Raw genomic sequence first — 13,480 nt, 5'->3', positions numbered from 1 at the left:
GAACGAGATCTAATATAGATGCTGGCTTCATTTTATGACTCAAATATTAGGAAATTCGTACTAAATATGTAGGACCCTTGCATGGCTACCCAGACTCCTCGCTCTGACAAACGCTACGTCAGCCCACGGACGTTAGTTTCTCCTCTGTAACGAGTCTGGATCTGAGTACCTCCCCGACTTTTCACCGAACGCAAACACATTCAGGGCCGTCTGATTGGTCCAGAAACCGATGGGTTGGGCCAGAGCCAGAATACACATGGGTAAAGTGGCGGTTTGAAAATGTGTCATTGGCATTGATACTCTGATTGGTTAGAGACAATCCAATCGCTGATGACTTTGTTTTGTACAACACCACAAACGACTTCAGTGATGGAAGTCTCAGACTAAAGTATTTTGCGAACGACAGAGCATTGGAATAATTTCAAATAAAATTTTATTGGTCACATACACATATTTAGCAGATGTTATTGCGGGTGTAGCGAAATGCTTGTGTTCCTAGATCCAACACTGCAGTTTAGTGTGAGTCATCCAGTTAGTATGACCCCCTTATGTCTTATAATCATCTCATAATGATTCTGATTAAATACTAGCCATTTTGAGTCAGTTGAAATATTGATGCATAGAGACACATAACATTATTTTAAGATGTTACAAAGCTCATAAATGCTTATAACAACTTATAAAGCATTACATCTGCAGGCTTTAAATAACATGTTCCCTACAGTGTATTCGGAGGGGCTCCCGAGTGGTGTAGCGGTCCAAGGCACAGCACCTCAGTGCTAGAGGCGTCACTACAGACCCTGGTTCGATTCCAGGCGGTATCATAACCGGCCGTAATTAGGAGTCCCATAGGGCGGCGCACAATTGGCCCAGCGTCGTCCGGGTTAGGGTTTGGCTGGGGTAGGCCGTAATTGTAGAGAATTTGTTCTGACTTGCCTAGTTAAATAAAATAAAAAATTGTTACGTTACAGCCTTATTCTAAAATTGATTAAATTGTATTTTTTCCTCATTAATCTACGCACAATACCTCATAATGACAAAGCAAAAACAGGTTGTTAAATTTTGGCGAATGTATTAAAAATAAAGAACTTAAATATCACATTTACAAGAGTATTCAGACCCTTTACTCAGTACTTTGTTGAAGCACCTTTGGCAGCGATTACAGCCTTGAGTCTTCTTGGGTATGACACTACAAGCCTGACATACCTGTATTTGGGGAGTTCCTCCCATTCTTCTCTGTAAACCCTCTCAAGCTCTGTCAGGTTGGATGGGGAGCTTCTCTTCAGAGATGTTAGATTGGGTTCAAGTCCAGGCTCTGGCTGGGCCACTCAACGACATTCAGAGACTTGTCCCAAATCCACTCCTGCGTTGTCTTGGCTGTGTGCTTAGGGTCGTTGTCCTGTTGGAAGATGAACCTTCACTCCAGTCTGAGGTCCTGAGTATTCTGTAGCAGGATTTTATCAAGGATCTCTCTGTACTTTGCACTGTTCATCGTTGCCTCGATCCTGACTAATCTACCAGTCCCTGACGCTGAAAAACATCCCCACAGCATGATGCAGCCACCACCACGCTTCACCATAGGGATGGTGCCAGATTTCCTCCAGATGTGATGCTTAGCATTTAGGCCAAGGAGTTCAATCTTGGTTTCATCAGACCAGAGAATCTTGTTTCTCATGGTCTGAGAGTCCTTTAGGTGCCTTTTGGCAATTTCAAAGCAGGCTGTCATGAGCCTTTTACTGAGGAGTGGTTTACGTCTGGCCACTCTACCATAAAGGCTTGATTGGTGGAGTGCTGCAGAGATGGTTGTCCTTCTGGAAGGTTCTCCCATCTCCACAGGCACCTAGAGCTCTGTCAGTGACCATCGGGTTCTTGGTGACCTCCCTGACCAAGATCCTTCACCTCGATGGCTCAGTTTGGCCTGGCGGCCAGCTCTAGGAAGAGTCTTGGTGGTTCCAAACTTCTCCATTTAAGAATGATGGAGGCCACTGTGTTCATGGGGGAGCTGCAATGCTGCAGACATTTTTTGTAACCCTTCCCCAGATCTGTGCCTCGACACAATCCTGTCTCGGAGCTCTACGGACAATTCCTTCAACCTCTTCGGTTGGTTTTTGCTCTGACATGCACTGTCAACTGTGGGACCTTATATTGACAGGTGTGTGCCTTTCCAAATCATGTACAATCAATTGAATTTACCACAGGTGGACTCCAATCAAGTTGCAGAAACATCTCAAGGATCATCAATGGAAACAGGATGCACCGGAGCTCAATTTCGAGTCTCATAGCAAAGGGTCTGAATACTTATGTAAATAAGGTATTTCTGTTTTTTATTTTTGATACATTTGCCAACATTTAAAAAAACCTGTTTTTGTTTTGTCATTATGGGGTATTGTGTGTAGGTTGCTGAGGGAAAACAAATATTTAATCAATTTTGAATAAGGCTGTAACTTAACAAAATGTGGTAAAGGTCAAGGGGTCTGAATACTTTCCGAAGGCACGTTATACTTTAGGTGTGGTTCCATCTGTAATTATGTATTTGGGGTTGTGTCCCATTCTCTAAAGATGGATGAGGAAACCTCGATGTGGCGTTCCTGACCACCCCCACATCAGCCGACGGAGGCGGAATAAACGCTACGCCCTGACGGGACAGAAATGGAGAGACAGAAAGATCTCTTACAGGTACAGTTCATTTTTAGATCTTTGCTTCGGGACATTTCAGTGTGAATGGCTTTGAAAAGGCTTGGGTTGATTGTGTTCAAACCTTTCCATGGTTCTTCTTTTGTCTGTGCAGTTACTGCTCTGTTGTTTTCTTGACAAGTCAAATTAAGGGTTTAACTCCCCCTGAGAGGTGATTCACTCTAAGAACAGCTGTGTTTCCGCAGAGGTATTCATAGATAAAAACCTACCAAAGACATACAGTATTACTTTAAAGAGATACTACACATGTGGAGTATCTGTAAATTGCAGTTCTGACCTCAACAATGTGCTACTAATTAGGAATTATTTTTATGAGGGGGGGTTCTGTTATAGTGAACGAAAATATAAACGCAACAATTTCAACAATTTCAACGCTCCTTCAAAACTTGAGACATCTGTTGCATTTTGTTGTGTGACAAAACTGAACATTTCAGAGTGGCCTTTTATTGTCCCCAGCACAAGATGCACCTGTGTAATGATAATGCTGTTTAATCAGCTTCTTGATATGCCACACCTGTCAGGTGGATGGATTATCTTGATAAAGGAGAAATGCTCACTAACAGGGATGTTAACAAATTTGTGCACAACATTTTAGAGAAATAAGCTTTTTGTGCGTATGGAACATTTCGGGGATCTTTTATTTCAACTCATGAAACATGGAACCAACACTTTTCATGTTGCGTTTGTATTTTTGTTCAGTATATATATATATACTATCATAACTGCTAACAGCTACACAAAGCCTACATCGTTGTCACCTCATAGTCAACATACACTAAATGACCAAAAGTATGTGGACACCTGCTCGTCGAACATCTCATTCCAAAATCATGGGCGTTAATGTGGAGTTGGTGCACCATTTGCTGCTATAACAGCCTCCACTCTTCTGGGAAGGCTTTACACTAGATGTTGGAACATTGTTGTGGGGACTTTCTTCCATTCAGCCACAAGAGCATTAGTGAGGTCGGTGACTGATGTTGGGAGATTAGGCCTGGCTCGCAGTCGGCATTCCAATTCATCCCAAAGGTGTTCGACGGGGTAAAGGCCAGGGCTCTCTGCAGGCCAGTCAAGTTGTTCCACACCGATCTCAACAAACCATTTTTTTATGGACCTCGCTTTGTGCACAGGGGCATTGTCATACTGAAGCAGGAATGGACCTTGCCCAAACTGTTGCCATAAAGTTGGAAGTGCAGAATCGTCTAGAATGTCATTGTATGCTGTAGCGTTAAGATTTCCATTTACTAGAACTAAGGGGAATAGCCCGAAACCATGAAAAACAGCCACAGACCATTATTCCTCTTCCACCAAACTTTACACTTGGCACGATGCATTGGGGCAGGTAGCATTCTCCTGGCATCTGCCAAACCCAGATTTGTCCGTCGGACTTCCAGATGGTGAAGCGTGATTCATCACTCCAGAGAACGCTTTTCCGCTGCTGCTCAGCCATGGAAACCCATTTCATGAAGCTCTCGACTAACAGTTGTTGTGCTGATGTTGCTGATGTTAATGAGTGTTGCAACCGAGGACTGACCATTTTTACACACTACGCGCTTCAGCACCTGTTCTGTGAGCTTGTGTGGCCTACCACTTTGCGGCTGATCCGATGTTGCTCCTAGACGTTTCCACTTCACAATAACGGCACTTACAGTTGACCGGGGAAGCTCTAGCAGGCCAGGAATATGACAAACTGACATCCTATGAGGCATCCCATGACGGTGCCACGTTGAAAGTCACTGAGCTCTTCAGTACTGCCAATGTTTGTCTATGGAGATTGCATGGTTGTATGCTCGATTTTTATACACTTGTCAGAAACGGGTGTGGCTAAAATGCCCGACTATATCAAGGCTCAGGAGAAGACTCAGATGCAGACAGTTTCGAAGTAAGAAAAGTTTATTACAGAAACAGAGGACAGGCAAACGACAGGTCAAGGGCAGGCAGAGGTCAGTAGTCCAGAGCAGAGTCCGAAAGGTACAGAACGGCAGGAAGGCTCAGGGTCAGGGCAGGCAGGATGGTCAAAACTGGGAAAGCTAGAAAACAGGAACTAGAGAAAGACAGGTGCACGGGGAAACCGCTGGTAGACTTGACGAAACAAAACGAACTGGCAACAGACAAACAGAGAACAGAGGTATAAGTACACTGGGGATAATGGGGAAGATAGGCAACACCTGGAGGGGGGAGGAGACAAGCACAAAGACAGGTGAAACAGATCAGGTTGTGACAATCCACTAATTTGAGGTGGTGTTCACATACTTTTGTATATACAGTGGGGAGAACAAGTATTTGATACACTGCCGATTTTGCAGGTTTTCCTACTTACAAAGCATGTAGAGGTCTGTAATTTTTATCATAGGTACACTTCAACTGTGAGAGACGGAATCTAAAACAAAAATCCAGAAAATCACATTGTATGATTTTTAAGTAATTAATTTGCATTTTATTGCATGACATAAGTATTTGATCACCTACCAACCAGTAAGAATTCCGGCTCTCACAGACCTGTTAGTTTTTCTTTAAGAAGCCCTCCTGTTCTCCACTCATTACCTGTATTAACTGCACCTGTTTGAACTCGTTACCTGTATAAAAGACACCTGTCCACACGCTCAATCAAACAGACTCCAACCTCTCCACAATGGCCAAGACCAGAGAGCTGTGTAAGGACATCAGGGATAAAATTGTAGACCTGCACAAGGCTGGGATGGGCTACGGGACAATAGGCAAGCAGCTTGGTGAGAAGGCAACAACTGTTGGCGCAATTATTAGAAAATGGAAGAAGTTCAAGATGACGGTCAATCACCCTCGGTCTGGGGCTCCATGCAAGATATCACCTCGTGGGGCATCAATGATCATGAGGAAGGTGAGGGATCAGCCCAGAACTACACGGCAGGACCTGGTCAATGACCTGAAGAGAGCTGGGACCACAGTCTCAAAGAAAACCATTAGTAACACACTACGCCGTCATGGATTAAAATCCTGCAGCGCACGCAAGGTCCCCCTGCTCAAGCCAGCGCATGTCCAGGCCCGTCTGAAGTTTGCCAATGACCATATGGATGATCCAGAGGAGGAATGGGAGAAGGTCATGTGGTCTGTTGAGACAAAAATAGAGCTTTTTGGTCTAAACTCCACTCGCCGTGTTTGGAGGAAGAAGAAGGATGAGTACAACCCCAAGAACACCATCCCAACCGTGAAGCATGGAGGTGGAAACATCATTCTTTGGGGATGCTTTTCTGCAAAGGGGACAGGACGACTGCACCGGATTGAGGGAAGGATGGATGGGGCCATGTATCGCGAGATCTTGGCCAACAACCTCCTTCCCTCAGTAAGAGCATTGAAGATGGGTCGTGGCTGGGTCTTCCAGCATGACAACGACCCGAAACACACAGCCAGGGCAACTAAGGAGTGGCTCCGTAAGAAGCATCTCAAGGTCCTGGAGTGGCCTAGCCAGTCTCCAGACCTGAACCCAATAGAAAATCTTTGGAGGGAGTTGAAAGTCCGTGTTGCCCAGCAACAGCCCCAAAACATCACTGCTCTAGAGGAGATCTGCGTGGAGGAATGGGCCAAAATACCATCAATAGTGTGTGAAAACCTTGTGAAGACTTACAGAAAACGTTTGACCTCTGTCATTGCCAACAAAGGGTATATAACAAAGTATTGAGATAAACTTTTGTTATTGACCAAATACTTATTTTCCACCATAATTTGCTAATAAATTCATTAAAAATCCTACAATGTGATTTTCTGGATTTTTTTTCTCATTTTGTCTGTCATAGTTGAAGTGTACCTATGATGAAAATTACAGGCCTCTCTCATCTTTTTAAGTGGGAGAACTTGCACAATTGGTGGCTGACTAAATACTTTTTTGCCCCACTGTATATATATACTGTACATATGGTAAGGGTCATGGTCAGTTTTTGGACCAAAGGTAGCTTTCATGCCCGTGATCCATTTGTTGTCCCTGGGTGATGGGCTCTAAGACTGAGATCTGGGTTTGCTGGCCTCCTGTCTTGACAAGTTTATGGTTAGTTTATGGAATACATGTATTTTTTACTATAAGCCTATGCTACCTTATTTTTCATCCTAGACAGGACCTGCTCCTGTGTTTCTGATTAAATCTGTCAAGAATATTAAACATATCTGCTCCATAAGGAAGATGCTGCCGCTGAGACACCCAGACATCCCATTTAGCGGACCCACCATTACTGTACATTTATACTCATCTATTTATTCATCTATCTTCTGTTGTTTTTCCATATCAACATTCCGACCGACACATTTTTTTTGCTATGTTTTCAGTGCAACTTATGCAATCCAGCAACACTTTCTGAAATTCTTCCTCAAGGCAGGGATATAAACAAATATTGTCTTGTGAAGTAGAACAGGAGAGAGGGGAAAGACATTTTTACTGCACCTTTAAATGTGTTTTCTTGACTGGCTGCGCTCTATATTTAGTCTGTCTGGGCAAGTGAATCTGATTGGATCTTTGAGGACTGTCACCCAGCATCAGAGTGAGGGATAGTAAGAAGGCCAGGCTCACTGCCATTCTTCCAGCGTCTCCACTGTTATTTCACTGTTATTAGTCTTTTTTTTCTGCTTTTTCTTTTGTTGTTACATGTACATTCTACACACATTTTATATACTGTACATGGCACTTAAAATTAATGAATTCATGCATTTGTAATGTTAAAATATGTCATAAGAAACCTTAGGAAACCAAATGTAAATTGTAATGAGTCAGACAATCTATTGATTGATCCAGATGCACATATACTGTAAATACTCAAATAAGACAATACTGTATTTTCTGACTGTACGACAAAATTTGATTCAAAATTCATGTTATTTTGTTATGTTGTTTTAAAGCTTTAAAAATACAAAGATGAAACATGGAAAAAATGGTTTCATGTCATTGTAACAACAGGTGTAATATACATGGATAATTTACATAGCGGTCAATCTGACCGTCACCAGGGACAAGAATATAATTCATTAAAATGCTACAAATTAGCTGATATATGAAGCAATCATAGCAATACAACTCAGTAGAACAAAATTAACATCCTTTTTTATTTATATATATATATATTTTTTAATCATATGTTGGGCTCATAAACATTTGAACTGGATGGCTAATAGCCGGTAGCCTAGTGGTTAGAGTGTTGCGCCATTAACCAAAAAGTTGCTGGATCAAATCCCCGAGCTTACAAGGTAAAAATCTGTCGTTCTGCTCCTGAACAAGGCAGTTAGCCCACTGTCCCCCGCTAGGCCGTCATTGTAAATAAGAATTTAACTTGGTTAACTTCTCTGGGATATGTGGGACGGTAGCGTCCCACTTGGCCAAAAGCCAGAAAGAATGTAGCGCGCCAAATTCAAATATATTACTATAAAAATCAATCTTTCATGAAATCACACATGAAAGACACCAAATTAAAGCTACACATGTTGTGAATCCAGCCAACATGTCTGTTTCAAAAAGGATTTACGGCGAAAGCACACCAAACGATTATGTTAGCTCAGTACATAGCCACAGAAAAACACAGCCATTTTCCCAGCAAAAGATAGTAGTCACAAAAAGCAGAAATAGAGATAAAATGAATCACTAACCTTTGATGATCTTCATCAGATGACACTCATAGGACATCATGTTACACAATACATTTATGTTTTGTTCGATAATGTGCATATTTATATCCACAAATCTCGGTTTACATTGGCGCCATGTTCAGAAATGCCTCCAAAATATCCGGAGAAATTGCAGAGAGCCACGTCAAATAACAGAAATACTCATCATAAACTTTGATGAAAGATACATGTTTTACATAGAATTAAAGATACACCGCTGTGTCAGATTTCAAAAAAACTTTACGTAAAAAGCACACCATGCAATAATCTGAGACGGCGCTCAAAAATAACAACATTTCTCCGCCATGTTGGAGTCAACAGAAATACGAAATTACATCATAAATATTCCCTTACCTTTGATCATCTTCATCAGAATGCACTCCCAGGAATCCTAGTTCCACAATAAATCGTTGTTTTGTTCGATAATGTCCATTACTTATGTCTAAGTAGCTACTTTTTCTAGCATGTTTAGTGCACATGTCCAAACGCTCGCGCAGATGCAGGCGAACTCTTCAAAAAGTTATTTAACAGGTCGAATAAACTGGTCAAACTAAGTAGAGAATCAATCTTCAGGATGTTGTTATCATAACTATCCAATAACGTTCCAACCGGAGAATTCCTTTGTGTCTCTAGAAGTTATGGAAAGCAAGACGATATCGTTTGGAACACGCGTGACCAGGAACTGGCATTCTGCCAGACCAATGACTGAAACACCTCCCATCTGGCCCCACATCACACTAGAGGCTTCATTCCACGTTCTACAGACTGTTGATATCTAGTGGAAGGCGTAGGAAGTGCAAACATATCCATATCTTACAGGGAATTGAATAGGCGATGAATTGAACATTGACCAGTCTCAGAATTCTCACTTCCTGTTTGGATTGTTTCTCAGGTTTTTGCCTGCCATATGAGTTCTGTTATACTCACAGACATCATTCACACAGTTTTAGAAACGTCAGAGTGTTTTATATCCAATAGTAATAATAATATGCATATATTAGCATCTGGGACAGAGTAGGAGGCAGTTCACTATGGGCACGCAATTCATCCAAAAGTGAACATGCTGCCCCCTATCATAAAAAAGTTAAATGTAAAAAAAATAAAAATAATTATTGGCCAAACTTTGTGCCCTGGCTCATACCGTTTAGTCTCTATAACCTACTCACAGTTAACACAAGTATTCTTCACTGCATTCATATGCATTTCTCACACACTACTCTCTGGCAAGTGTTACAAGTTTTGTTCTTTTTGCAGTGCCTGCGCACTTAGAACTGCCTCCGCTTCTGCTCTGGTCGCGTATCCTCCTGATGCTGCAGCCGTTTATGCCAGCCAGGTCAAAGATGTTGTAGAACACTGCCACTGGCCATCTTCGAGTACTGCCTTGGACACACGCCATTTGGTCCAGCACATCCACGCCCACCTTCAAATGAAATACAAGTTTATTAGTGGTATGCACTGGAATACAATACAGTACACCATATGCTACAATCAAATTCTTACTTGCAAATTCTATAGGCTACACAAAACAGTGCCAGTGTAAACACAAAGAATCAATGTAAACACAGCAAGAAAAAAAGATATACCTTCATTGCATTGTAGTGGGTAACCGTCTCATGCTTCTCCTTTTGGCAACAGTTGGGTGCATCGTGCTGATGAGGCAGACGTTCTTTCATTGTTTACCCTGGTAAATGGTCAATGTGGCATTCTCACATTTCAGCACCTGTGTGCTGAACAGCTCCATCTGCTTCTGAGCAGAGGGGGGCAGGTCCTGTCTTGCCTTGTTTACTGTGCGCACCAGGCAGTTTTTTTTTTTGGAGCAGTGCTTTGGCGAGGTCAAGTAAGGTGAAGAAGTTGTCCGTAGTGATGTTTCTTCCCTTCCCCAGGTAAGGATCAACCATCTTCAGCACCATCTTTGACCAGGTCTCCGCGTCTCATGCTTTCTCAGGTATGACGCGCCGTTCAACATGTACTTGCTCTTCACATCTGCAGCCAGCCAAAACTTTATACCAAACTTTTCTGGTTTGTTTCCATTGTATTGAGTAAAGCGACGGCGTGCTTTTGTGGGGAACAGTTGCTCATCCACAGTGATGTCAGTACCGTGCTTGTAGCTGTTCTGAACAAATTTCACCCACACCTCTGAAACCCGTGCAAATTTGTCTTCTTGGAGACATCTGCCTCGAGTTTCTCTCTTGTCAAAATGCAGGAATCTCATGATCTCCCTGAATCGATTCTGGGATATGGTCCTTTGAAGAATGCATAGCCATAGTCAGCCGACCAGAAGCTCTCCAATGCCAAACTCTTTGCGCCTTGTGCACCACAGATATACAAAATCGAAATGAAGGCTTTTAGTTCGACAACAGACATGTCCCACGAACTGTCCTCCTTTACTCTGTGTGCCTCAGCCACGGTGCAGTCCCTGATGTGGTTCAGCATCCCTGTCACACCCTGATCTGTTTCACCAGTCTATATACTTGTCTCCACTCCCCACCAGGTGTCTCTCATCTCCCCTCATTATCCCCAGTGTATTTATACCTGTGTTCTCTGTTTGTCTGTTGCCAGTTCGTTTTGTTCGTCAAGCCTACCAGCGTTTTTCCCCTTGCTCCTTCGTTTTGTTCGTCAAGCCTACCAGCATTTCCCCCGTTTTCCTGTATTGTCTATAGTTCCTGTTTTCTAGTTTTCCCGGTTTTGACCATTCTACCTGCCCTGACCCTGAGCCTGCCTGCCGTCCTGTACCTTGCCTCACCACACTGGATTATTGACCTCTGCCTGCCCTGCCCTGTCGTTTTGCCTGCCCCCTTTTCTAGGAATAAACTTTTGTTACTTCGACACGGAAGAGCAGAATGGAGTCGTGATCTGATTTGCCGAAGAGAGGGGGTCCGTAAGGGATAGCAATGGCACTTTTTGAAGTGTGTTGTTAGAACTTCGGTAGAGTTTTCCTCATATTTGCTTTGTTAAAGTCCCCAGCTACAATAAATGCCGTCTCGGGATATGTGGTTTCCAGTTTGCAAAAGGTCCAGTGTAGTTCCTTGAGGGCAGGCGTGGTATCAGCTTGAGGGGGAATATACAGGGCTGTGACTATAACCGAAGAGAATTCTCTTGGGAGGTAATACGGTCGACATTTGAATGTGAGGTATTTTAGGTTGGGTGAACAAAAGTACTTGAATTCCTGTACGCTATCACAATCACACCATGAGTAGTTAATCGTAAAACATACACCACTGTCTTTCTTCTTCCCGGAGAATTCATTATTCCAGCTGGCTGTATGGACGGGGACAGTATATCCGGAGAGAGCCATGATTCTATGAAACAGAGTATGTTACAGTCCCTGATGTCTCTCTGGAAGGAGATCCTCGCCCTGAGCTTGTCTACTTTATTGTCCAGGGACTGAACATTAGCGAGTAATATACTGGGAAGCGGTGGATGGTGTGCATGCCTCCTGAGTCGGGTTAGAAGTCCACTCCGAATACCTCTACTCCGCCGGCGGCATCTTAGAGCAGCTTCTGGGATAAGTTAAATTGCCTTGGGGGGAACGAACAAAGGATACAATTCGGGAAAGATGTATATCTGGTTGGAATGCTGGTGAGTTACGGCCGCTCTGATATCCAAAAGTTCTTTCCGTCATTATGTAATAACACAAATAACGTTCTGGGCTAATAATGTACGAAATGTGAGGCCGGTTAGATCTACTGCCAAATTCTCTAAAATGATGTTGGAGGCGGCTGAGGGTAGAGAAATGAACATTCAATTCTCTGGCAACGGCTCTGTTGAACATTCCTGCAGTCAGCATGCCAATTGCACACTCCCTCAACTTGACACATTTGTGGTTTTGTGTTGTGTGACAAAACTGCACATTTTAGAGTGGCCTTTTATTGTCCCCAGCACAAGGTGCACCTGTGTAATGTGTATTTATTATGGATCCCCATTAGCTGCTGCCAAGGTAGTAGCTACTCTTCCTGGGGTCCGGCAAAATTAAACAATTTGAAAAACATTACAATACATTCACTACAGAATTCACAACACACTAAGTGTGTGCCCTCAGGCCCATACTCCACTACACCATATCTACAATGCAAAATCCATGTGTACTTGTGTGTATAATGCGTGTGTGTATAATGCACATGCAGACAATGTTTGTCTGCATGTGTCTATGCCTATGTGTGTTACTTCACAGTCCCCGCTGTGAAGTAAGGTGTATTTCTACCTGCTTTTTAAATCTGATTCTACTGCTTGCATCAGTTACCTGATGTGGAATAGAGTTCCATGTAGTCATGGCTCTATGTAGTAATGCGCGCCTCCCATAGTCTGTTCTGTACTTGGGGACTGTGAAGAGACCTCTGGTGACATGTCTTGTGGGGTATGCATGGGTGTCCGAGCTGTGTGCTAGTATTTTAAACAGACAGCTTGGTACATTCAACGTGTTAACACCTCTTACAAAAACAAGTAATGAGGAGGTCAATCTCTCTTCCACTTTGAGTCATGAGAGATTGACATGCATGTCATTAATGTTAGCTCTCCGTGTACTTTTATGGGCCAGCCGTGCTGCCCTGTTCTGAGCCAACTGCAATTTTCCCAAGTCCCTCTTTGTGGCACCTGACCACATGACTGAACAGTAGTCCAGGTGCGACAAAGCCAGGGCCTGTAGGACCTGCCTTGTTGATAGTGTTGTTAAGAAGGCAGAGCAGTGCTTTATTATGGACAGACTTCTCCCCATCTTAGCTACTGTTATATCAATATGTTTTGACCATGACAGTTTCCAATCCAGGGTTACTCCAAGCAGTTTAGTCCACAATTTAGTTCCACATTATTCATTATGACATGTAGTTGAGATTTAGGGTTTAGTGAATGATTTGTCCCAAATACAATGCTATTAGTTTTGGAAATATTTAGGACTAACTTATTCCTTGCTACCCATTCTGAAACTAACTGCAGCTCTTTGTTAAGTGTTTCAGTCATTTCAGTTGCTGAAGTAGCTGACATATATAGTGTTGAGTCATCTGCATACATAGACACACTGGCCTTATTCAAAGTGGCATGTCATTAGTAAAGATTGAAAAAAGCAAGGGGCCTAAACAGCTACCCTGGGGAATTCCAGCTTCTAACTGGATTATGTTGGAGAGGCTTCCATTACAGAACACCCTCTTTGTTCTGTTAGACAAAGTCATAACACATA

The 13,480-nt window shown here is 42.8% G+C and overlaps 1 protein-coding gene across 2 annotated transcripts in view; it reads left to right on the top strand.

The window, feature by feature from the left end:
- Nucleotides 1-13,480, top strand: part of mmp24 (matrix metallopeptidase 24) — a 69,662-nt gene that overhangs the window by 28,602 nt on the left and 27,580 nt on the right. For both annotated transcript variants that reach the window (XM_071387260.1, XM_071387253.1), the window contains exon 3: nucleotides 2,560-2,676. In XM_071387260.1, the coding sequence (XP_071243361.1) occupies nucleotides 2,560-2,676 (117 nt within the window). The remainder of the gene's footprint in view (nucleotides 1-2,559; nucleotides 2,677-13,480) is intronic.

Source organism: Salvelinus alpinus, chromosome 2 (assembly GCF_045679555.1).
Source record: "Salvelinus alpinus chromosome 2, SLU_Salpinus.1, whole genome shotgun sequence".
Lineage (NCBI taxonomy): Eukaryota > Metazoa > Chordata > Actinopteri > Salmoniformes > Salmonidae > Salvelinus > Salvelinus alpinus.
Note: the sequence above shows the minus strand (reverse complement) of the source record. Positions and strands in the feature narration are given on the sequence as shown.